This window comes from Anopheles aquasalis, chromosome 2 (assembly GCF_943734665.1).
Source record: "Anopheles aquasalis chromosome 2, idAnoAquaMG_Q_19, whole genome shotgun sequence".
Taxonomy (NCBI): domain Eukaryota; kingdom Metazoa; phylum Arthropoda; class Insecta; order Diptera; family Culicidae; genus Anopheles; species Anopheles aquasalis.
The window spans coordinates 73478594-73504606 of record NC_064877.1 but is presented as its reverse complement, the minus strand read 5'-3'; the positions used below and the strand labels follow the sequence as shown (position 1 = coordinate 73504606).

Genomic DNA, 26013 nt, shown 5'->3' with positions numbered 1-26013 from the left:
GATTTAGTCGCGCCTGCGTTCGTGTGTTGCCTACGAAGCGAAGCAGCACGATATGAGCGGCCGTGTGCGCCAGCACGAACGGTTTATTCACATTTTAAATTATAGTTTCTATCTAGCAGCAGGATCAAATGTTGAAATCATGCAATGATGGTTAATGTTAAGGAAAGAATTCAATTTAGAGCTCTGTTCTCGCCAGGCGATTAAACTAATATTTATTGAACTGCTATGCGGATTAACCCAACAGATTGGGAGCCACTACTTCCAGGTCTATCTTGAAGCAGCTTTCGCCCTGGAAGGATTTAACCAAGGATATTTCACGGTTTTCATACATTCAACTATGACCACACGTTACCTTATCGTGCTTAATGAGCACATCGATAATGGAGCGTCCCTGTGCAACGAGCAGATGTTGTTTGTACTTCTCCAAGCTATACGTTTGGTTTTCGTCTGTCTTCACGGTACCCGCCTCTACCGGACAGTGATCCGGTACACCGAACATCGTAATGATTTCCATCGCTTCCTTGTTGTTGGCCGCATCCTCTAGACTGGCACACAGATCGACCGTCTCCTTTACCACCGGCAGGCCGTTCTTAGTCACCGTCACCTCCATCTAACGCTCAATCGAGACAAACAACATTATACACTTGTAATCCATGCCCCTGTGCAACTGCGAGGATGAACATTGCGGCACTTACGTTTGCCTGTTTAAAACCGGTTGTAGTGACGGTGGACTTGGACTTGACCGAGCAGTTTTCCATTAGCGTGACGGTGGATTTCGGATCAATCGTGATGACCTGCCCCTTTCCAGCACAGTTTTCGATTTGATGGATAATAAAATTGTAGCCACCGTTCTATGGGGAGGAATGGAAGCGAAAATCGGTTAACGTGTTGTACGTATGGTGCGCACGTGGTTGGTCTATTGGCCGCTGCTTACACACGCCGAAATGTGTCTGGTTTGAAAGAGCGAAAGGACGCACAGTAGTGCGATTGCACTCACGGATGGCGACATCGTTACTTCGGGCTGTCTGCGGTTCTGCAGGGAAAAGGCTGACCACTCTCCCTTATTTATACGAATAGATTCATTTCCGTATCCGTTGGGCGTTCCATCATGGATTATTGTTTGTCTTGCGTGATTAGTAGCAACATTTATCAGATTACGTTTAATGAGTGCGATTCATGCGTTAGTATGGCGACAAATGAAACGGAAAAGTTGTGTTCCTATAACTACAATGTTAGTGTCAGTCGGGCTTGATGTTAGTTTTGAGTGATCGGAATCGTAAGCGCTTAGTTGAATACCGATAAGAAAATTGGAAGATCAATCGGATGTTCTTGCAGCTTAGAACAATGTGCTAGTTTGTATTTAAACATGCTACTTTGTATATACACTTAGATTGCATTGGAGTGATGGTTTTATTTGCGTAATATACTTTGGCGCATCCTGTTACAAGAAAGTACAAATCCTTATCCATTCCTTGTTCTCTTCAGTAGAGGTTCAACCGTCGACCGACATAGTACGTCACAGGATCTCCATTACTTTGTGATGTCAAAACGAATTTTAAAACAACTTTTACCCTGGAAAAGCAAAGGGGGATTAGTTTCGTCCCAAAACCGGCTTGGCAATCGAGCGAAAAGCCCTACCGAATCATGCTGCACCGCAATATCAACACTAATGGATCCACGGGCAAGCGAAAGGTATTGCTGGAATCGCTGAATGTTCACCGCCTGGGTCGGCTCGATACAAATTTGTCCCTGTGCCGAATGAAAAGAGCAAAATAATGTACTCCACGGCTTCGTTGGGAATGCATCACGAAGCTTACCGCTTCAACGGGACACTTTTCCGGTACACCGAGGGTGCGAAGCAGTGCCGCAATGTTCTCCGTGCGCCGTGGCCGTGACGCTTGATTGCAGAGATCCATCGAGCCTTGCATTACCTGTACGCCATCCTTGCTGATGGTATACTTGGCGTTGGCCGTTTTGAAGTCCTTGAACCGCACACAACCACGTGCCTTGACGTCACAGTCCTTCGTGAGGACGACGGTGAAGTTGTTATCCGCCGTAATAACCGCATCCGGACCGGCACAGTTTTCAATCTGCTTCACCTTCAACTTGTACCCACCATTCTGCGGGGCCGGAGTATGGACGAAGGAGGAAAAAAGGGCATGTATGTGATTGCAGGAACTCTCCATTTACATTCCAAATACCTACACAAGCGAACGACATTCCGAGGAAGCCAACAACAATCAGTAACACGGGGATCCGTAAGCCAGTACAGATTGCGGAAGTGCTTGCACTATAAGCGGCCATGTTGTACACACTAGCGATGCCAACAAAAAGAGCTTCTAATGACAGCGACCACTAGCAACTTATTATCACGATCGACACGCAAAATTTGGAACCTAGCCGTGCGTGACACCTCGAGTACAATACGAGAACCGATGACTGTTGTGGAGGGGTTTTGATCAGTAGCGTGCGCGAGTAGTGAACAGAATCTCGCACTCCATCGGGCCGGTTTCGCTTATTTATGTGCAAACCTCGGACAGTACTAGCCCGTCGATTTGCAGTTCTGCTTCGGACGTCACATCCAGAGGATCGTGCACACCACTAGCACTAACTGCGGGAGCAGTACGATTGGAGTTCGATCACGCTGGATCTACTAATACACCGCGCCCGGGGGCGCCTGTATGTGTTCCTGACGATTGTCTACGGTTCGAGCCACGACCCGATACCGGGCCATCGTCTGCCACCGTTTTCCAGCAGGAAAGGCTGTGGGAACATGGGGAAGACCGAGCAATTGGCTAAGGTGCTATCGTGAACGCCACATCGCAGTCGCTCAGCCGGGGCATCAAAATGATACCGAATGATCAATTAAAATTGAATTATTCACCATCCCGGTTGACGCGCGGTTGGTGTCTAATCCCCCTTCTATCAGGGGGATCAGGGGGCTTCTATCAGGAGGCTCACCTTGAGCCAAGGCTGCCGTCATATCGGACGGGGGTCCCCATGTTCACAGATTGATCCCAACTATCCTTTAACCTGAGGTAACGACAAGAAACGGTTTTTTTATTCTGCGAATATTCCAAGTCCCTATCCCGATCGGTGACTTTGCTATTCTTGGAAGCTGCGATAGAGGTGCTATTTGCAATTTATCTGGATTTCATACTCTCGGGGGAGACGGTGGTCGTCTATAATCGATTCCATCATCCTGCCGGCGCGAATCGGGAAGTGTAAAGTGACCACCTGCTGGAAGCGAGTGTTTAAAGTGTAAACATTCCACTCATTTTAATAATTCTCTCCCGCTGCCTATCGCGTTCTCCGTGCGGACGTTACTACTAATGGCACCGGTTCGGATCGATCTATCGGACGTTTCCGCTCTGCGCTTTCGCTGCTGGCACTACAGAGAGGGAGACGGAGCGGCTGTAACACGTGCAATTGTTGTGAGTGTGGTGTTGCTAGTAGATAAGAGTAACTACCGTGTGGAAGAGGGAAAGGTCATGGCAGAAGCGCCTCCACTTGCACTGCTTGATGATTCATCGTGATGAGCATCACTAGATCACTGGAACTGGTCATACCGGATTAGTCGGATGGAGAGCATGTGCTGGATGCTGTAGTGCAAAACGCATCGATAACTGTTGGTCACAATGAATCGGAAAATCGGTACTTCCCCGATCCGGGAGAGTTGCGTATAGCAAAGGCATGAACTATGATTCCTGTAGGTAAGTCCGAAATGTGCGTTCATAAACTTATTATTGGTGAAAACGTTGGGAAATGATTTTCCCCAGATGACGCGATAGTTACGGCTAGATTCGTCATAAAAAAAACTGTCGGTGGAATTTCAATTGTAACAGAGAGAAGAACGCTTGTGGTAAGCCCTAATTGAAATGGTTTTGAGAGATTTAAATAAAGCACATGGGGCACAAAACTTAAACACATCGGGGCACAGGGTCAGAAGAGAATAATGGTCCGAAATAAATGCGCTGGACGGAACTATACGTTGGCCAAACAACTTGGTTTACTCAAAATATTGGGGTGAAGAGGTATAAAAAATTCCAAAAAAAAGAAAAGGTCTTTTCTTCTTTGTGCGTTCTAACAATTTAATTGAGGGTGAATATTACGACGAGCTACAGCATCTCGGACAGCTCAGATGCATCAAAACTACACAAAGACCGCGGTATCTTAGGGTGCATGGTGGCAGGATCTTCCGGTAGGTACATGACCTACAGAAACCTATTTCAGGACCCGAAGGTTTTGGACCTTTGGGAAACCGTCGATTTAAATGCAAAAACCTAATAACGCTGTGTACACACTGCACAGAATCTGGGCGCAGAATCTGCCGTTTTTTTCTGTGTCTAGCGTCAAATCGCATACATTACAGACCAGATTGACAGAACCGGCCGATCTTGCTGCCCAGAAATTTTCTGGGGCTACCATACATTATCTCAAGATTATGTGTAGTGTGTACACGGGAAAATACACCCAGCGAAATTAAAATAGCATCAGCCAGTTACAGCACCGCCCAGTTTTTTTCAGTTTTCCAGAACTCGACATTTCAGCATGTTTACACAATCGAATTGCTGTCCGTTTTATGTTAACTGTTTTTAGCACATGTAGCTGAAAGAATACAGTTGAAACTCAATTATTCGTCTTTTTATAAGACAAGAACTGGCTGGTGCTATTTTTATTTCGCGCAGTGTATCAGTTTTATGCCCGATCTTCAGCGACAATGTGTCCATGCTAACTCTTAGCTTGGACACCTTTCTTGGCGCTCCTTGGCGGCAGAAGATCTTTCGCCGCGCGATCGCGTGGTAGTTTTTGAATTCCCGCCCTCGTGGTGTGTCGGTCGGTTTGTCGCTCCGGCGTGTTCGCTCTTTGGCTGTGGTTCGTGATTCTCGTACCGAAGGCGTGTGGACCTCACGATCGCGTCATCAGAATAGGAAGGAAGTGTCCACTCCACCGGGTAGCGGGCACGTGATACGAAGCGGTGTACGCGGTGTCTGCGACTGGAGCTTAAAATAGCAAATCTGCGTCCGCTGCACACGTTGCACACGCGAATATTCGCACCGGGGACCCCCAATCCGATGGAGCACGGTGCACGACGCTGATGCTGATTCGGCGTTGCTGATCGTGATCGCGACGGTTGAAGGTAACTGCAGGCGCAGGAAATCGTCCCGTGCGTACGCCGCCGTGGTTTACGCGTACTTTGACCTATTGCCAGTCACCTGTGAGGTGGCCAAGCGCCATCCTCCGTAGAACGATCGTTTGGGAAAGTATCGGAGCGTTGTCAGATCGCGGGCTCTAGAAGAAAGAAAGTGGATGCAGCGTGCACACAATCGGTGGTGGTAATTGTTGTGCACGCGCCGCGTGTACTTGGTGTTTCCGTTTGTTTTTGGCCCGCGCTTTCCGTCGATCGTGAGCGAGAACGCGCAGCGTGAGATCAATGAAGAGCGTGCGGGTGCGCGCGGTTTGAGTGTAATTTTAAAATGTGTTCCTGATCGGTGATCGGTGATCGTGGTTGTAAAATTAGGATATGCTAACAGCGGTAAGGAGCACTGGGGAGCCAGAGAGCACAAAAGGAAGAGTGGAGCTTGCAACCGGCTGGCTGGTACCGATCAAAGTGCAAAAAGTGTCGGCGAATGCGGCGAAGGAAGTAATTATAGACGCACCCCTTATCAGTGTGCCCTCGGTGATGCCATTTTTCATTGCTGCTCGCATCGTCGGCGTGTGTTGCTGATGCTGGATAGGTGCTCTTGTGCAGTTTTATGCTCCTTTTTGGGCCCGATGATGTGACCGGTGGAAGGATTGCTGCTGTGTTGCCTGGTGTTGCTGCTTCGTTCGTCGACGATCGTGCAGTAGTTGAAGATGGTAAGTGTTTGGTGGTTGGTGGTGGTGGAGCGCTCTGCTGGTCGCTCATAATCGGCATGCCATTATGCTTTCACACATTCCTTCTCCATTTTCGTGTTTTGTATCCTTTGCTTCTCGGTTCGTTGTTTCAACAACATTCCCTAGCGCGTTGTGCGTTCTTATGCCCTGTGCTGCCGACATTCCGGCATTAGTTGTTTTTGGGAGAATACATGAAGCCATGAAGAGGAAGAGGATGCTTGCTTGCCAATTCTGCTGCTTACCCGGTGCGTCAGCTGGGAACTCTGAGCGGTTCGGTCACCTCCGTGCGTGCATCTCATCACGGCAACTTCCCTTCATGGGTGCGTCTGTCTGTCGGTGACCTTAGCTTTACGACAAGGACCATAAAAACCGGCCAGATGTTGGGTGTTGGAGGTCACATGGTAGCGAGTACCGTAGATACCGTTGCCGTTGCCTTTGCTCTTTTGATTGAGCATAAATATGCATGTTTTGTAGCATATTAAAGCATAAAAGCTAGCTCGCATGGTCACAGCCGAAAGGCCGGTTCTTTTTGGGGATCCAAATCCGAATCATCTCTGAACCAGTTCCCTGCCACCACCAGCAGAAGCAATCCATTAGCAGGCTGCCCCGGTGTCTCTGAAAGCAAATATTCCATATTCCACAGGCCACTTTGCCTCGTGATTCCGCGTGGCTGGGCAGATTAGTCGAGTCAGCCGAGATCGTTGCCATTCTGATTCCCGGCAGGAATCCCAAATCGTAGCCATTTGGTCTAGGCCTGGGTGAGGGCCGTGGTGATGAAATAATCATTCCGCCTATTCGATCGGAATGTTTAGCATAAATTGGAGCTCTAGGAGTGGAGCGGACACCACGCGGAGTTGGAATCCCGCATGTGGCTCACGCGATAGCGATAAGGAGCCGTCCAATCGAGTGGAGAGAACCGGTTTAGGAATTCTTCCCGGGCTGTTTGTGTTTTCCCTTCGCACGACTGCCATCGCTGCTGATGATGATGGTTGGCAGCTGATTGTTGTCCGGGGGTAAAGGGGCTGGGTTTGCCAAAAAATAAAAACGGCCAATCCACGGTTCCGCGTGTCCAAAAAGAGGTGTTGATGGATTCAAGCCATCGGTAGCGTGACGATGAGGACTCCGGTCCCGTTCGGTCGTAAACTGGTCGCACACTGATCGGTAGCCCACGGCCGTGCTTGAATAAACAATTTGTAGGCGATAAAGTTGTAATTTTCACTTATTAGGCCATGGTGGTGGCTTCTGGGGACTTGTGCCTTTCAGGAAAACAGCTCATTAATGCAACTCTCTTCCTCTCTTTCTCTCTCTTTCTGGGTCTGTGTGGTCCTATCATTGCAGACATTTGTCAACGAACGGCCACAATCAGCTCTCGGAACGTAGACGCAGACGGGAATTGTAGAGCGGCCGCTGCCTGATAGTTAGAATGTTAGTTGCGTCTACTGCTACTGCTGCTGCTGCTGCTGCTGCTGCTGATAAGAGGCTAGAGCAGGCAAGTGAATAAAAAGCATCTGGTGGTGCTGAAGTGAGTGCCTGTGCAAAGGCACAGTGCAACGGCTGGTGTGGTTAGTGATTGGTGGTGCGAAGTGAGCTGAGTATGAGCCATCAGCCGCGTGGCCAAGTCAGTGCAGCGGAAGTGCGAAACCAAGTGATAGCGTGTGCGAGTGCGAAAATGCCGTACCGAAGAAGGCATCGACCGCCAGTGACCAGGTGGGGGTGGTGGTCCAGTGCCACCATGCTGCTGGTGATGCTGTTGATCAGCTGCTGTGTGCTCGTGATTGTGGATGGTCGTGGCGGTGCTGCTAGTAGCGGAGAATCGAGCTGGGAGCGATCCGAAGGTAGTAGTAGTACCAGCGACTCCGATCAACAGCTGATGAGTGAGTGGAATCCCGTGGATCCAGGTCGCACCGGGGGTGAAGCTGCGGATGAAACGTACGTGCTTCCGGTACGGATCCGAAATGGAAGGATACGACCGGCTCAGCTGGTTCGCCGAGGACCACATCGTCAGCGACACTCCGGCAAGCAAGGTAAGGACCGGCACTGGGACTGGCGACCTATGCTAATCGATCGACGGAACGATCCACGGTGCGATCGTGATGCTTTAATTTGTGGCCGCTAATTATAGGACGCGCGATGTGTTAATGAAGTTGATCGAGGCGCTGTTGGGGGAGAGTTATGAATGATAAACAATTTTGGGGTTTTCAGAATCCTCACCGGATCGCTAGATCGTACCTTCGAGAAGATCGTTCTATTGCATCTCTTTTCTTAATATTCTTCATAGGAAAACCCTTTTTTTGGTGTGGGAACTGATCATGGGATCTCATGGGACAATTCTGTGCTTTCAGTTGCGCCAATCGGAGATCGAGGACCAATTGCTGCTTCGATGATTAAATGGATCAAAAGACTCGTTCGAGCAGCATAAAATGCTTATCGGCATCGAGGCACGACCCTGCACTCAACAGATGCACTCATCGCAACCACTCGCACCTCACGCTAGCTCTTCACATTTCCTCTCCTCCCGAGTGGCCTCCTGGAATTCTCAGGAAGAGCCGATCCTCCAGGGGGCCTCTTGAGGAAACCGAATCCTCAAAACAATCCAGGCATCCAGCGCGCGCGTTTAATTGCTTACATTCCAACGGCAACGCATTGTTGTCCGCCTTGGGCCGTGTTGCCGCACTTCTGGGCTATTCCTTTTCGGGGTTTTCTCATCCGGACAAACGTTCTCACCTGGACGGCGGCACTCGTCTCGTTTCTGGTAGCCTATAGTAGGTATAGCTTCGAGGACCAGAGGAGGTGTGATAAGGAGCAGGCTCATAAATCTGCGAGCCTATACCACCCGCATCTGTAAGGATGCTGGCGTCGGAGGATGAAGTTGATTTCGAGCTCTTCGCTTCTGTGTGCTTTGTGCAGCTGGTGGTGTTGGTCGCGGCGGAAGGATGCTTTTGTTGGGTTTGGTTGGATGCGTCCGGACAGCTTTATACTCGTTTTGAGTGGCAAACGGATTTTTGCAAAACAAACTTTCTATTGCATCCCGCCAATCAGCCTTTTCTCTTTCGTTTGAAAATGCTTATCAGGCTTTGAAAGATCCTGCAACAAAAAGGGACCGCTTGCATGACTCTTTCTCTGCTGCTGCTGCCGCTAAGTAGCCAGCATCCCGTGTGTATCAGGTAAGAGAGTGTCCCTTTTTGTCTATTAGCCCGAACACACCTTGGCTTTGACCTGAGCCGAAGGCCAAACCTTTTTCTGACCGCCCGGGCGGATCAACCTAACCAAGCACAGATTACACACCCGATGACGATGATGATCATCATGATGATAGCTGATGGTTAGCCTTTAGACCTTGGAAGCGATGATGCATGTTGCGCCAGGGTAAGCTCGGTGGAACTGATCCCTGGAGGCGACGACGAGGATGCAATGGCGGCTACTTCATTCGTGAGCAGCCTGTTTTGATAGGCCAGGCGCTTCCCAAACACAAGAAATTAAAGGCCCAACGCACAGAGGCCCTTTTTGGGCTTTATCCGCCACGCGGTGAGCTCGTGCTGCTCGCTGACTGTTCGTTCGAGAGTGGCTCGTGAAAGAACCTTTTCCCCGAGTCACAAATAGTGGGTTCTCGTCCGCTGGCGGTCAAGAATCTTCGCCTTCGACCACCTTCTGTGTTGCGTAAAGTTTGAGTCAGCCAGGCTGATGGGGTTTGATATAATAGGATCCCTCGATTGCGTTCCCTTTCTGCGACTCGTGAAGCCCTTTTCCTGCTGCCGCGACCTGCTGCCGTCGCTGCTGCTCCTGCTGCTGCTGCTGCTGCTAATGTGTGCACCGTTCGGTAACAAATATCCAATAATTACAAGCCAGGGTCCAGGATTCCGAATACCTTCCCTTTTTTACAGGAGATGATGTGTTATTTTTAATGAAAAATTGATCGCTAATTGATATTTGATCGCGAACCACTTCTGGTTATGGGTTATGCTTGGTTCCGTGTCAGCCCGGGGTGAGGATCGCATCGTTTACACCACGTTGCCTGTCATGTTTTATGTGCGACTGATGAACGGTTTGGTGGCCCTTAAGGCACCTAACAACCACTACAGAATCTGTGCTTTAGCTCCTATTTTATGCAATTTTGTGCAGATATTACAGGGTAATTGATTTCAGAGTAATTGATTGTTTTTTCCTCTTTTCACAATAAATTTTCACATTAGAATGCCATCAATTCTTGTTCTTGTAGTCCTTTCCCCCTACAGAAAGCAATACTTTTCCACGCACTTTCCACGCACTCGGCAAGATGGATGCGTGGCTGGCGTACTCACCAATCGCTCGCCTTTATTCGCAATAACTCATGCCACCAAATCCTGCGTTCCGTTCTCTATAATTAAAGATCAACAATGAATGAGTTATGGCCACCATTCTGGCGATCGCTCAGCACTACGCCAGTGGGCTAATTGATTATTAGCTGCCCTGCTGCGCGTGACTCCGCGCTAAGTTGCTGTGTAAATTTCCTTCGCAACTTATTACCCGGTCGTGGCTGCACAGCTCAAATTATGCTCCACGCACTTCAAAATCCGCGTGACGTTGAATGGGCGTGACAGTTCATGTCGTCCTGTGTGGTGCATCCTTCTGCCAGCCACAGGTTGATGTTGGTTTAATTAATTTTGTCCCATCCTCCGGCCAGGGGACTGCAGTTGCAGAGGGCGTTCCAGGACACGGAAGTGCAGGTGCATTCAGGACGTCAGAATCACGCAGCAGCGTTGATGGAGAGAATTTGGTTAAAATTCAATCACCACGTTTTCGGACTGGACCACCCAGTCGCTGAAATTTCGGCATCACTGGCAACTGGCACAGGGAAAGGATGGTGGTGGCTTCATGAATTCATTACCAGCACACATATTTGCATAATGCTTGCGGGCCCAAAAAACACGGTACTCGATGGCCTGAGAAGTGGAACAACCAGTTGCCCCACTTATGTTGCTTCTCAAAGTCTCGGTGTCTAATCCCATTTCGTGGCACTTCACATTACCGAAATCGACGAGCAATCACTTCTGGCGTTGGCTCTCCCGGACAGCAAACTGAATGCTCGGAGCGGTGCTCGTCGTCGATGCTCTCGAAAGGGCACCTCGATGCGGTGCCCTTGCCGCCAGTGGAAGCGATGAATCCGATTAAGATAACTAATGGGAAAGGGCCCACAGGATTACAATAAAATCGTCATTATTTTCACATTTCAAAGACATCACGACGGTACAAGGGACGGTTCCTTGGTAGTGAGCGGCGGATAAAGCACACCGACACCGGATCGAGCATCGTTTATCGCGCGGGAAACGGCAGAGGAACGGACATGGCGTTGCATTTCGTCGATACCGTTGTAGAGCCGATCGTTCGACACTTCATCCCTCGATCATCATCATCATCATCATCGTTGTCGTTTGATCGGCGGCTTTGACGCACCAACCGCTCCGGGTTCCGATTCTTCCGACGTGTTTAGCGTCCGATTAGAGGCGTAATGGAGCGGAGAATGGAGCGGTTTATGGGCCGGTGTGCCTTCAAGCGGGTGGCCCGCGTGGCAAAAGGAAGTCTGGGAAATCGAATTTCTCTCCAATCGTGCTCCGAAGCCAAAAAATGGTTGATCGACGTGTAGCGGCTCTGCATTTGCACGACGCACACTCTAATTGCCTTCGATTTCGCCTTTTGCGGCAAGTTCGTCCGTTAACAATGCGTTTCTGGAGATCGAGATGAATGTATGCGGTGCTGCACCAGTCCGTGGCTGTGCTTTCTGTGGTCAGTCAGTGTGGTTCTGTGCACCAGCCTGTGGTTTCAATTCCGTTGTGGTTTTTGGGTTTTCAATCGAAAGCACTCAATGTAAGGATGCTGGCAGTCGGCTCTAGAGGTGGAGCGTTATTGTTTTGGAGAACCTTCCGCTTTGTGGTCCATAAATTCTCGATCGAGACAGTAACGATCCGTTCCGCGATGTTTACGGGCCACCCCTCCATTTTTTGGGATTCAGATTGTTTGGAGAGATCGCTGGCAGATCGTTTGTTTTGGGCGCAAGACTTGTACGCATCAGAAGACGATCCTTTCAATCCAGGCGATCGCATCGCTGTATCTAATCAGTGATGTTACTTCACTTTTCTGCCAATATTGTCGTAATGTGCGCATCCTACTTCGCTACCAACGCTTGCTGTCCATTCGCGGTAGTCAATTGCGAGGTAGTTGGTGCAATTTGTACGCCCGTAGACCGGTGAGCATAATTTTTTTATGTTGAGCTCACTCACCAACCACCACGGCTATCGCGCAATCGCCATCAATCGATCGATCGATCGAGCGGCTAGGTATCGAGCTGCTGGTAGTACACCTTTGCATAAGGTGCAAATCATGATGCTGCTGCTGCTGTGTGGAGCTCGTAGACGACGGTACGAGGTAATCATACCTTTCAGCGGATCGCTCAGTGGATCTCGGAATGACCGAGTGTGGTGGCACTGCTGCTGCTGCTGCTGCTGCTGATGATGATGCATCGAGCCATCGACGGTGGCGCCACTTGGTTAATGCCATTTTAAGTGAGTACTGGCCAGCCGCCTGTTGCAGCATCCTCTATTGCGGGCGCCCACTTGTGTCCACCGTGGGGTTGAGATGCATAATTCATGGACTTTTCTCTTCCTCTTCAGGGGCGCTCCTCGGATCTTCGGTGGCTCATCCAAATGATGAGCATCCTCTTGTCTTCACGTTGCTTCTCTTACTTTTTCCTTTCCTCCCCGGTATTACGGCACGAGTCGGCATGTACAAGAGGCGTGAAGAATTCGCTTCGCGGCGTTGCATTCCCCTCGTCCGGAGAACATCTTGGCACAGGCAACCTTCCGAGAACTACGCTAACGTACTAGCCACGGCCACCACCGATTTGATGCGCCTCTTTAACCGATCGCCAACGTCGCCATCGATGGTTCTGGCCGGGCTGATTATGCAGTTTCCAGCGAGCTGCCACTAACCACTTTGTACCGCTGAGGAACGAACGAACGGTCGGAACCAGCCGGCTGTTGTTGTTGTTTGGTTAGAAAATAGAGGAACCCAGAGGGGCGTTCGTTCATGCTCCTGCACCTGAGGTCAAGCTGAAAGAACTTTCTTGCTCCACCGTTGCACTGTTGCCATCGATGAAAGCAGCAGCGGCAGCAGCATAGAAGCGCACGATTATCATAAACCGGCGCGACCGGCATTCTGCGATGTGCGCAAGATAAATGATGATGTTTCACCGATGAACTGACACAAATTTCTGATCAACGCAAACTCGTGGTTCGTGCCGCTGCGCACAATCTCGCAAATCAGCATGCCAGCCTGCCAGCACGACGACGGTGCACAACGCGGTATGCAATTACCGGTAGATCACGTCACGAAAGACGACAGGAGTGCGCCACACCACAAGCACAGGATTGTTGGCATCCAAAGGCCCGATCGAGCGGGAACTGGTTCTGGTTCATCGTCGTCATCGTGGTCGGTGCACCGCAACTAACACTTTAGCGGAGCGGAATCGCTAGGTCGGTCGACCACAACAGTGTCGCAGCATGGCAGCATAACGGAGTCTCCCGTCCGATCGATGCCCTGATGTGTGCACTCTCCATATCAACTGCCACTGCCTTGGGGGCGGGGGGGTTGGATTGATATCTAGGCGATCGTGCGATCTAGAAATGGTTCAACCAGGGAGGAACCAGGAGGAAAAAAACATAAACAAATCAACGAGCAGCCGGTGGGATGCTGCGCTGTGGCGGCTCTTTATAGACTCGAGCAGACTGGAGCAAAGCTTGCTGCGATAAACATGACCGGACAGCGAAGTGCATCGTGCATGTTGCGAAGAAGGCAAACTTCCTGCCAACCTTCTATGGCGGGCCCGATGATCCGAACGCCGCGCCGCGTAAGTGAAGATGGATGGATGATGTTTGTTGCTATAGCAACTTAAAAACAATAAACCTCTAGCCCATCGCGCGCCAGGAGAGGAGAGCAGAATGAATGTGAGTTTGGACAATGTTGTGAGAGTGATTTCGGTAGCAAGATTTGAAAATAATTATAGGGAGCACACACAGGCCAAGACGGAACCGTAATGAATGGTGTTGATCACGAAAGATCTGACACGGCAATTGAAACGTTCTGGAACGCGAAGAGCAACAGAGGCCACATTAGCTGACGACGAATGGAGAGCCACGGGTGGTTGCGCTCGCATGTCCCGAGAACACTAATTATCTGTCGGTGGTCTGGAACAACCGAAACACTACGGTTGCAAGGTGTGGAAAAGGGCCAAATATGGTGCGCAACATGCAAAACACAGCCAAGTGGCCCCCCGCCCCGGGGGTGGCGATTGTAGATAATCTTACTGGCCCCAAACACATTCGCTCGCTCCGAAAACACCAACCAACTGGTGGTCCACCGGGTTCTCGGTATGGCGGCTCCAAATTCGGTATCTTTTGCGTGTGGATTCAGGCCAAGTGATCACACAGAGGGGCGCCTCTGGATTCCGGCGACTGGAACCGCCAAGGAGTGCCAAGAAAGGGCGCAAACTCACACACCGGCACACATCTCCCGTTTTGGGGCGGCAATTGGCCATTTAGATGGCGCCTTTCCGATGGCTTCGCTGATCCTGGTGCGCGAATTGCCTTTTCTGGGAGCCTTTAAAGCCGATTTCGAGGTGGCACGCACGCAATCGGTGCACGGATCGGGAAATGTACCGTGGTCGTGATTTGTTTCCATTTGGTTTTAACACCTAGCCCGGGGGGTGGGGGGTGGAGAGGGGAAGGAGAGCGAGAGGGTGTCTTACGGGGATTTTGGTGCAACCGCTAGAAGGTGTAGTATCTGTAATTTATTTTCTTTCTTTGTAAAATGCCATTATTGCTAATAACTGCTTACAAGTGGATCCATTTTGATGCAAACAGTCCCATAAAATGAAATCAAGTAAGACAGTTGACGAAATTAAGAGAAGGGAAGAAGCTATTTATTGGAGTTGATAACAGTATGTTACAAAAATAGTTTACTAAGATTACTAAGTGCGTTGATTCCAGGGGTTTATTCCCTGAAGTAAAATGAATAACTTGAAGCAGAACCTTAAACACATTTTACTCTATTCTGATAATCTGATTGTTTGACAACAGAACCAGCAGAATTTCGAAAGATTTCTTTTCTTCGATGAACTAACATAGCATGTTTGTTTCTTCCTTTTCTGATTATATCTATCGTTCGACTATCGGTAGGTTGATTTTGCTTGTTTTGCGTGTACCCTCAAGAATTTATTTATTTTCTCAAACATTGTAGGCTACATCCGTTACAATTCCTCTTTTATTGATTCATGCTTAAGATGTAATCAATAGATCCAGTATCCAATTACAAACCTAGAACCCTGCATGTATAACTTTACACTATGTCTTGTTAACATGAATTTAACGATAGAATACAAGTGTTAACGATGAATCTCTAATGTTTGCTTCCTTGGTTGCTGCGAGTTTAACTACTACATCTCCTTTTCTGCGAACAAAATCGACTTGACCATCCCCCTTATCTCAACTGCACTCACGTTAACAATTAGCACACAAGACGTATTACCAGAAGCTTCATCTTTGTCAGTGCAACGACTACCACATCGTCAGTGAGTTACTCGTCAGTGAGTTAAATGGCTTTTCCTCATCCGCCAACCCTCGTCCCTCGTCAGCCAGTGGCCAGTTGAAATGAAACCATTTGCCCGGGACGTGTGTAATTTAACACTTTCTAAGCGAAGCTCTAGCGAAGCAATGGCGCAACTGATCTGACTGACTGCAACCGGGCACTGGCCTGGCTTGGCAATTAGTTGGCAAACTTCACAAACGCGTACTCGCGTCAGAGCACTTTCTCGTTAGCCATGATCACTTATGCGAAGACGGAACGACGGTTGCGACGGAATGATCTCCAGACATGAACGCGTAGTTGGCAGCCGGTAGTTCCCGTCTACTTCCCGGTGTTTTGTCCCGGAGTCCCTTGGGTTCAAATTAATCTCCCAGACCCGATGGAGGAGTAGTGCAACCGTGCCCGCACACAACACTGGCATCGTTTGTCGTCGTTGGCCTGCGCAGGGGACTGATTGTGACTGGACGGCGGTTTGATGGCGGTGACCGAAGGCCGAAGGATAATTGACACATTCCCGGCGCAGCAATCGGCTGCATTCATCTGTTCCAGGACCAGCGGCCCGGCTCGGGCCACAGTAATTAAGGCGTATTATCGATATTACCACGCACTTGCATCGCGATCGCAGTTCTCTCTCTCTCTCTCCTTCACTTGCGCTTCTCTCCTTAACTGGCCGCCATGCTGCGTCAGTGTCAAGTGTGTCTGCGCGGTTCGTGCAGCGTGATCGCCTACACTATGATTCCACGCCAAGCCAAGCCACGCCACGGAACACCGCTCAGTTCAAGTTCATATTCGTCTGGTTCTCTCTGGCTGTCACCGACGCGTGCATGCGCGGCTTCCCGGCTCTGGCACTAGTCTCCTGACACCCATCCCTGCGCTGTTTATGTTCGTTCGCTCCCGCTCTCTACAGGGATGCGATGCCGGTTGGTTGCCGGTTGCAGGTTTTCCTTTAGAAGAAGCAGGAGACCCGTTTGGCGGCGCGAAGGTGATGTTTGGGAAGTTAATTTCCCGTTCATCATCCGTGGCGCAGACGAACGCACCGACGTGTGCCGACGACGACGACGACGACGACGATAGACTGCAGTCAGTCCGGATGACGGCCAGACCAGACCAGGGACCAGGGACCAGTACCACCAGGCCCTAACCTTGCGCCAGCTCGCAGTATGGCGGGATTTATTTTCATTTTCGAACGTAAAGAAGCAACAAAATAAGCTCAACCTTCGGGCCGCTCCGCTTTGGATCGACCGTAAGGGTGTTGACTTATGTGCTTCACGCCACTCACGCGGTTTCTGTCAACCATCCAGCGTGAGGCGTACGCGAGAGCGAGCATCATCATCATCATCAGTGGCGTGTGCATAGGACAGGACAGGGCACATACAGACACAGGAAGTGATGTCTCATGTCGGTGCGCCTCTAGTTTCACTTTCCCGGAAGGAAGGGGGTTCATGGGGTTTTTCCAGCCTTTCCAGACATTCCAGGCGTTGAATGCATCTCGAACTGGAGCATCAGTCCTTAGAAAGGGGCTCCAGAGACATTCTAAAACGGCGGTGATCAGTAGCTGATTGCATTGATTGGTTTTTTGCTTTTTTGAACGAACAATTAGACGCACGAACCACGATCAATCGCGATCGCAAGCGGGTTATGCTTGAGTGATGCTGCGCAAATTAATTGTGAATCTCTGTGGCGGCGGCCCGACGTGTTCATCGACCCGCGCGACGCCATGATGAGCTGCCATCGGGTGCACCATCACCGAAAATAGCTCCTCCGCTCGCCCATCGCAGTGTTCTTTGCCCGTTTTTCGATCGAACGCCGGCAACAGATTGAGGGAGGGGTTAATGTGTGGGGTCAGGGCGCGCACAGTTTGAATGAAACCGGCTTGGCATCCCAGCCCGCCAGCCAGCCAGCACTGGGAGACCATTAGTCACCGAAGCGTAAGAAAAGATTTATCTTTACGCCAGCAGCAGCCTGGGAGCGGTGAGTTAGATGATCGTCATCGTCGTATGATCATCATCTGTGTGCCTCTTGCTACTGTGTGCTAGCTGTGTAAGTAGATCATTAATTTAGTCCTTTAGTGGTCCGAGAGTGGAATGCGAGACACTCGTTTCACTGTCACACAAATACACGAAGAGGTTCAGGACACTGATCCATTCATACATCACGCGGTGAGGTGTCTGTGTTGATGCTTAATCAGCTGGTTACGACCAGAGAGTGCACCGAGTCTGATTTGTCTCAAGAAATGGAGCGTAGCATCACAACAATGGACCCCCAATCCAATATGTCACTCTACTGCTGCATAATAATAATGGCTTGCGATGGGGTGTGATTTGTTCAATCGTGTCAAACATAACGAGAACAACCGGATTGGATCGCACCCGGAACACGGAGGGGTTAGCGTGCAAAAATGCAATTCCATTATGACGTTTTTCTAAGGGAGGGCCGAAGCGTAAACATGAAAATTCAATTAAAACACTGGCACCCCCACTGTTTCTCGAGAGCACGATGTAACGATCCTCTTCTCGAAGACCATACCATACCGGCCAGACGCAGCATCTTCACCACAGTCCGCATGATGAGGTTCCTTCCCTTGTTTGTTTGTGTTTATGTTTATGAATGCCGTGAGGAACGCCAGGACGCCCCTCTGGGAGTGCAAGTAACCTGCAGTGCAGTAACCAGTTGCGCTTGCATGCCAGCATACATTTGCGTATACCGTTGGACTGGACGGGAATGGTTGGTAAAATTAAACTTCTTTTCCCTCACGTGTACTCTCCTGTGCACCCCCTGTGTTAGAACAAACCACAAACTGGCCAGGGACCGACCGATGATCGGCATCGGTAATAACACCCTGGTGTTCTGGTTCCGTCCAACTGGCCAGCTGCAGCGCTTGATGCAGCCCGGAATGCATTGGCCGTCTTCAGAGGATTGCTTATTGGCAGAGTAATGTAACAATGCGAACCAATTGCCGAGCCGAGCACCTCGGGAATGTAATGATTTACGCACCGAACCGAGGCAATCAAACGAAACGAAACACTTTGCGCACAACCCAAACGCCATAAACCGGGGGTTTTTTTTTTTGGGGAAGACCCGAATGAGCAGACGAACAAAGTGGTTTTTGTGGGGAGGCCGGTACGTTTTATGGATGAAAAGCCATATTTTGCACGATCGAGAATGGGGATTTGGAGGTTGAGAGAAGAGAAGAAGCGTTCAGTTGATCGATCGTGGATCGTTCTGGTTCGCGATTGGAATGCATTCAAGAAATTGCAGAGAAAGAGAGGCTGCAAGCTACAACGACCATTACCAGTCATTGTTTTCGGTTTATGAGTGTTGAATTTATAAGTTAATTTGGCATAAAATATCGATCGATAAATCGTACCTGCCGCGAGCAGTTCTCAAGGATCGCTGATCGAACGAAAGCACCCTCAAGAATGAGGCTCCACGTCTATATGAAAGGTAATGGTGCTCAATTGTTGTGCTGTCCGACGCCAACAGGCCGATTGTTCAACATGATCCCAAGTAAACCTATTAGACGATGGTCAAAGAGTCATGAATTGATTCTAAATGGCGCTACTTTTGGCCCGGGGGGGGGGGGGGGGGGGGTACAAACGAGCCTAATGTACAAACACTGCTAGAGACAGATGATTTATGTAGCTACAAAGCGTTGAACTGCGTGAACAATTTGTTGGCCAAACACCGTCCCTCCCGCGTTGTTCGCGGTCAAACAACGGCGAACGTCTCGAGAGTGTGAGCACTGAGCTGTAGCGATTGAAAATGATCAGCGAGAAAGCGCCTCAACACCGTCCTCGTCTTCGTCTTTGTAGTCAGCCCTTTTTCTCATCCGCATTAAGAAAGTGCTAATTGAATAAATGACAAGGGATGGCACGTCCCATCGCACTACTGTTCGCGTAATCAGCTGGCAAGCATCGTTCGTTCGTTCGTTCGTTCGCACGCACATCGCACGCATCCTTCCGTCCGCCATTACTTAACGTTTTGAAAGGGGCTTTGCGGTGTTTGATGTGATGAATGCTTTTAATAAATCATTTCTTTCTTCCCCACAAAACGGTCCGGTCCATTCTGCATTCCTTCATTCCGGTCCTTTCGCTGCTCGATATCTTAATTTCTAATCGTCTCCCAACTTGACCTCGGCCACCATTCGGCGGTCAGAGGTTTTTGGGGGGAAAACAAACGTTCCTCGGACCTTGCAGCTCCCCGCTCTCCAACCGGTAGACTAATGTTGCTGGCTCTAATGCAGAAAGTCATTAATTTGGTCCCCGGGGAATCCTCCGGAGGCGCGATGCGTGAGAAAGTCGCGAGGATCGCGGTGAAAAGCCACCAAGAGAATAAATAACGCTATTCACAATGAAGACGTATTTAACGCACACACAGAGCGACGGTGCTGCACCGACCGATCGATGGCACTAAATCAATATTAAATGTTTAAATGTTCTTCTGCTGCGGGGCGTGTGTTGGGCCAGTCTGTGTTCCCTCCGGGCGGCCTAAAACCTGGCGTCGAAGGCCCCCTTTGGCGAGACGGCGCCTGCACATGCAGGTGTGTGTTAGTGTGCTGTGTGTCGTGTGTTTAATTATGAATTATGGCCTAATTGATAAAAAGCTGTGAGGCGGCCAGTCTCCTCTCGCTCTCTCTCTCTCTCTTCTACCAAAAAAATGCAAATGGACTAAAACCGTTTCATGGGCACCAGAAAATCTCGCCTGCTGAGATGCACGCTAAACAACGCTTAAGGCCATGTTTAAAAAAGGGTTCCGCTTTATCTTCTGTTGATTTGGTGCAGCAGTGCCGGTGGCATCGGCAGCAGCGGCACCGGCAGCAAGTGGTTTGTGCCAATTTTCATGCCACCACATAAGGCAACCGATGCAGCAGCGTCCCTTTTTTGGTCACACAAACGGGGCGGCAGATGGGCGACATGATTTGCATACGCGGCACACAGCCGTTGGCTTCGGATGCTCGATCGGATGTGCAAACCATCTGTTCTCTCGCTGCCATTACGAAAGCGAAGGGCTTCGGTGGCCGCGAGTACACGTGTCCATAGCCTTTTTTTTTGAATGGCTGAAGTTCTTTATGCTTTTGAGCAAACGGTTTTCTAAGAATTCTGGCTCCCATTACGTCTCTATCGTCTTCACGCTGGTGGTCGTCTCGAGAAACTACTTTATGCGGAATATATGCTTCACCGAGAGAACCATCATAAAGCGCCCTCCATTATCGCAGGCACACGACGACATCGTTAATGACATTCCGTCTGTGGGTTAGGGAAGAGAGAGCGAGGAGGGAGAGAGAGTATTCATCCCCCTCTCGCGCCTACTTTGGAGTGTAATAACGTCTTAATTTCTGTCCCCAGTAACCCTAGTACGCAGGGTCTGCCTGTCATCGAGAGCTAACAGCCTACTTTGGCCTTTCATCTCCACTCATCACCAAGCTCGAGCTCGATCAAGACTCGAGAGATCGAGTTGAAGAGTTAAAATGAAGTGCGTGCCATCATGGATGACGCGAACAAGAAGGGGGGAAGTGATGTGATTGCGTCTGCATCTGCATCGATCTTATTTATCGTGCGTCATAAGTTGTACCCACACCAACAAACCCTAGCATACAAAAGCCGGCACTGAAACAGGAGATCGGGAAAGAATCCATCTCCGGCCATCTGTCTCCATGGGCGGGGTGGACAAAATGGGGACTTTCTGGGTGTAGGATTTATGTACCGTGAGAAATGGAGGTTCACCAGGGGCCCAGGAGAGAGTGTCTGTCGCGGTCTGTTTGTTATTGTGTGTAAAGGCTTCTCCCAAGAGCCGCTGAAGAGCCGTGTCGCGCGGTTGGCCTGGACAGGGCTGTTTGAAGGTTATGTTTATGTTCCTCGACTGATTTCCGGTCGCGCATCTCGCGTCGTTGTCATCTGGGTCGTTTTCGGGGCCCCTTTTGACCCGTTGGTCACAGGGAGGCTGAGGGTATGTTGATGTATTTCTGGAAACGATTATTACTCTGAACCACATTACATCGCTCTTCGGTGAGTGATGTATCAAGAGGCGCGCGCAATGGGGTAGAGACCGTGGACCAAAAGTGTCTGCTCGTTGTCCTCCAGTTTCCTGTGAATCTATGAATAAACATAATTTCCTCGCCCCTCGGGTGGCGGAAGGAGAGACTCTCCCAAAAATAGCGCACCACTAGCTGCCATCCATTTTGCGAATATAATGAATGTCGGTCGCGATGGACCAGTTCCGTCGTGTTTTGATTGTTTTTTTGGGATCTTTTTTTTGCAACTCTTCTTCACATCTGTCTCCTCTTTTCCACAGAGCTGAAGCTGCTGTCCGGTCTGACTGTTTCGACGGCGGAGTACGATCATCACCAGCACCAGCAGCTACCGAAGGCGTCCGGTTTATGGCCACCATTTTTTAATGTAGCCCTGCGGGCGACAATCTCCGTGAATGCGACCTGCGGCCAGTCAGGGCGGGAGGAGTACTGTCGCATCACTACGGAGGCTACGGGTCGGTAGGTAAACGCTTCTTTGCTCCTTGATGTTGTTGTTGTTGTTGTTGTTGTTGATGGCGATTTAATTTTTGGAAAAAAAACATAATTTTGTTCACCCTGGCAGGTCCCGTGGTTCCCAGTGCGGTATCTGTGATGCCAACAGTCCGGATCCGGAGAAGCGCCATCCGATCACGAACATTGTCGATGGCACGAGCAGCTGGTGGCAGAGCCCGACGCTGCAGAAGGGCGCCAAAAATGATCGCGTGACCATCAATCTCGATCTTGGGCAGGTAAGTTGGCGCACCGGGGGGTGGGTACATGTTTCGGGGAAAATGGGCGCCAGTAAGCCGTCATTGGCGGTCGGTCGCTTCGAGTGGCTTTTGATGTGGCGCAGACAGATTTCCCTATGCGATAGGGGCCATTTAACCTTTCACACCAGCGACAATGTCCGGCACGGTTCGGAAAGTGTCAAATGGCGGGGGAAGTGACATGGAAAAGATGTCTTCGATGCTCATTCCAGGAGTTCCTGCGAGAAAGACATGTGACCGGATACAATAAACCATTTTTAGGGACAAAAATTGTAGCAAAGAACTCAAGACAATTTCGTTATAGACTTCAATTGGAACACTTTAGTTGTTTTAGTTAAAAAGGTTATTAAAAATACCTCGACAGGATCGGATAGCATAATATGACGTCACGAAATTAGTAACCGTGAAATGTCAAATAAATATTGTTTTCACATTTTTTATTTTTTTTTTTTTTAACATATATAAGGACGGACGAGCCGTATGTTTAAACACATTTTTTATGATCCTTTAAATAATTACTTTGACCAAAAATCACGCTTTCCACCACAAAACGCTTTGTGCCACTCTTTATGACACCGTCTTCCGATACTTCCGACATTCCGGTCAAAACTGTGGTCACCGACGGGGCCGTCACGTTCTCATGCGTGCTATCGTGCTGCTTAGATCGCGTTCGGGGTTTGATCGCATGTCGACATTTGTTTACCTTTTGGGCTGTCTCGCGCCCTCGGTTTCCCGGGGAGATCACTAGCCCGCAACAGACAACATACCATGCGGTAGCGTGCACACTTCCCTTCCGTAGTTTGAAGTCGAAGATGTATCCCAGGTTTGAGTAGCCTCCGGTAACCTCCGGGTTCCTCTTCTAAATGCCGCGCCACCTTCCAAGAACTTCTCGCAGACACGAAGCGAAGACGCGAGACAGCGGCGAGACGCCAAGAATACAAAACGCCAAGATGCACAAAACGCCCGTTGCACCTCGGAGGGAGCGGCAGCACCACGGGTTCATCCCGCGGAGGGCGTTGCATCTGTTTCTAATCTTCTAGCCCCGGCGTGGACGCTAACCGCGCGTGTACCGCCACTGCTCGCACTCGCACACCTTAAATCGATCGATGTTTATGCCAACCGTGTTCGTGTTCGTCGTCGTGGTCTTCGCCGTCACTTCTTCTTCTTCATTTGTTGGCTTCTCCGTCGTGCGCTGGTTTTATGGGTTCTACCCGTCGGCATCAACCGTTGCAGCAGGAGCATCATCATCCCCTTTGCAGCCCCAACCGAGCAGCGCGAGGTGTCGATTTGATTTGAATACAAATTATGAGTCGGATACATGTTCCATCTTTCGACCGGAGATTAGCCCCTCGTCACCCAGGGTATCGTCACTAGCAGCATCAGCAGCCAGCAGCAGCTCGTCACCAAATTAATGTGGCGAGAAATGTGGCATCTTTTAATTTGGGGGATTTTATGGACGAGCCGGATCGTCCAGATAGCCCCCGGGGGCGGTCCGGCGCGCCAGCTAAGCTGCTGGGTATTTGGGCTGGCTGACTGGCTGATGTTGACTGATCGTGACACACCGTGACAATCTGTCATGTAGACGATGACGATGACAAGCCGTGATCGCCTGTCGGTCGCTGGCTTTGCCGTGGCGTACGGCCAACCGTTTTGAATTGAATCACTCTCCTCGGGAGGGTATTCCCCCGGGGGATTATGCAGCTTCTGCTTAAGTAGCATACGCGCCCTGGTGGGCGTTCAGTCGTTCCCTAATTGTTGAAATTCCTTTCACAGTCAATGGAATCCGAAAAAAAACGGGACTCTGCTCTCTTCTGGAGATGGCACAGAGATCAGCGCCGACCTTTGTAGTTGGATGCGGATGTTTTCGGTTCCGAGGGCGCGCCTGGATAATGGTGCCGGGGTCCGGTTTTAATTGAATCGTTCGTTAATTTGCGTGATCCTTGGCGTGTGCAGGGTGTGCGTGTCAATGCTATGGGCTTATCCGATACAGGAGCTGCTAATGGACGATCGCTTTGCTCTGCGATAATCACAGGATATTTCAATTACGGTCGGTGCCTTCTGAAGTTTTTGTTGTCCTCGTATATTGCATTATAAGATTGCCAATCTAAAGTCCGGCTTCTCGGTGGTTTTTTCGAGGATCTTCTTTGCCTTTTTACTGTTAGTTAATGCCACTCCCTTTGGTGGAACTGATTCCCATGATTCGACACCGATTGTGCTCGATCTTTGAAAGCACTGAAGGCACCGATCTTGCATCAACACTTTGACCGATCGATCTTGCAACAGCACCCGCTCCGACTATCTGCACTATCGGCGCACTGCATCTCGCTCTGCATTCCCTTTCATTCCGCACGCGCATCATCGGACGCTACACTTATTTATGAGTCCCCGGGCGGATGAAGCGACAAAGGCGACTCGCCGTCCACCAAAGGAATGCATTAACCATTAAGAGCCATCGCTTGCAGCAGAAGATGATAGTGCATCGGGATAGCGCTGCATCGTTAGGCATTTTGGGGGGGTACAAGAAAAATGTGCCAACAATTAATCTTGACCGAAAATGGTTACCACTTCGAAAACCCTTGGATTCCTGCGTCCTGTGCCTAGTACTCGTTCCGTTCCTTTCCCTTTTATTGTGCGTGCATGTTGCGAGCATTTCAGGTGGTACCTTCTGCCTGAGAGAAGGGCCCACGGATACCAAATCGGTACGCGGTGGCGACCATTATCGATAAAACCGAAATTGATCGGGTCCTTTTTGGGGGCTTTTTGGTGGCCGTCGTACGCGCGTTTATTGATGTTGCGGGTTACGATCGGGTCAGGTGTAATCTCATTAGTCAAAAGTGCAATAACACTTTTGCAGACGGAACATTTTCGGTCCTCTTTTTGTCGAAATCGATCATTAGTTTGGCCATTTTGGGATGTTGTTCGTGATTCGTTTTTGAGTAGAATCGAAATCGTGGAACCAGTCTGGATTCTGATGCCAAGAACTGAGAGAAGAAGGCGATCATGGTTGTCGGCACAATATGGTCGACGATCCGCCTTTTTTAGGGCGCAACGGATCGAAGCACAACCGAAGCTCTTATAATCTTAAACCAAAGACAACCTCTTGATCTCTTGGCCTCCGTTAACGAGCAAATGGCTCGCGGAATGCACGCGGAAACAATATTCATTGTCCACGCCCGTTATCTGGCCACCAAGCGGGCCCGGTCGATCATACACCGATTGCCGTTAGCGCTCATTGGGTTCGTTGTCCGGGTTGTGTTCTAAGGGCGCTCTAGTTTCGGTCCCTTCCTATCGCGCACACACGCTAGTGCTCTGGCCGGCTAGATGGCTGGCTGCCACCCAAGGCCTTTTTTGGGGTCGACCAATGGGCCGGGGAACCGGGAATCCGGACCAGAAATGGCCATGTAGATCGATCAAACTGTGCGGTCGCGACGGTGGCGGCAGTCTGGGTTGCACGTTGTACGCCAATAATTGGCCATTGGCTGGACAATGCTTCCGTGAACCTGCTGTTGCTGCTGCTGCTGCTCCCGGTGTTCCCGCTGTTCCCGGCTCTTGCATTGCGGAATTGTCAGGTCTAGGTCCAGTCCTTGCTGGTCAGTCTTATCCAAGTCGCCGTCGTCGGTCAATGCCGGTGCAGTTCCTCTGGTTCTTTCCCTGTTTATGGTGCGATCCGCCTTATTTAGCTTACCGTAGGTCCGGGAAAGGGAAATGGAATGTTTTAATGAGTTCCATTCCCGTATTGGCCACACCAGC

At 50.0% G+C, this 26013-nt stretch overlaps 2 protein-coding genes across 2 annotated transcripts; both read right to left on the bottom strand.

Moving 5' to 3' along the window:
• Window positions 1-80: 80 nt before the first annotated feature.
• Window positions 81-1023, bottom strand: LOC126569610 (uncharacterized). Its single transcript, XM_050226831.1, has 4 exons — window positions 935-1023; window positions 696-851; window positions 353-610; window positions 81-289 (listed from the first exon to the last, which is right to left on the bottom strand). Exons 1-4 carry the CDS (start codon window positions 1007-1009, stop codon window positions 233-235), a joined length of 546 nt encoding a protein of 181 aa, XP_050082788.1. The 5' UTR covers window positions 1010-1023; the 3' UTR covers window positions 81-232.
• A 368-nt stretch (window positions 1024-1391) lies between these two features.
• LOC126581724 (uncharacterized) lies at window positions 1392-2535 on the bottom strand. The gene is made up of 4 exons (XM_050245578.1): window positions 2206-2535; window positions 1818-2120; window positions 1639-1749; window positions 1392-1572 (listed from the first exon to the last, which is right to left on the bottom strand). The coding sequence occupies exons 1-4, from the start codon at window positions 2302-2304 to the stop codon at window positions 1531-1533; spliced, it is 555 nt and encodes a 184-aa protein (XP_050101535.1). The 5' UTR covers window positions 2305-2535; the 3' UTR covers window positions 1392-1530.
• Between the last annotated feature and the right edge of the window lie 23478 nt (window positions 2536-26013).

What these genes read in the sequence shown, in the direction of transcription:
- LOC126569610 (XM_050226831.1), bottom strand. Translation starts at nt 1,009, where the DNA reads ATGTCGCCATCCGTGAGTGCAATCGCACTACTGTGCGTCCTTTCGCTC. An exon ending in CCGGTTTTAAACAGGCAAAC is followed by an intron (nt 611 to 695) that starts GTAAGTGCCGCA and finishes ATTGAGCGTTAG; the next exon opens with ATGGAGGTGACGGTGACTAA. An exon ending in TGCTCATTAAGCACGATAAG is followed by an intron (nt 290 to 352) that starts GTAACGTGTGGT and finishes AAATCCTTCCAG; the next exon opens with GGCGAAAGCTGCTTCAAGAT.
- LOC126581724 (XM_050245578.1), bottom strand. Translation starts at nt 2,304, where the DNA reads ATGGCCGCTTATAGTGCAAGCACTTCCGCAATCTGTACTGGCTTACGG. An exon ending in AAAAGTGTCCCGTTGAAGCG is followed by an intron (nt 1,750 to 1,817) that starts GTAAGCTTCGTG and finishes CATTCGGCACAG; the next exon opens with GGACAAATTTGTATCGAGCC. An exon ending in TTGCGGTGCAGCATGATTCG is followed by an intron (nt 1,573 to 1,638) that starts GTAGGGCTTTTC and finishes TTGCTTTTCCAG; the next exon opens with GGTAAAAGTTGTTTTAAAAT.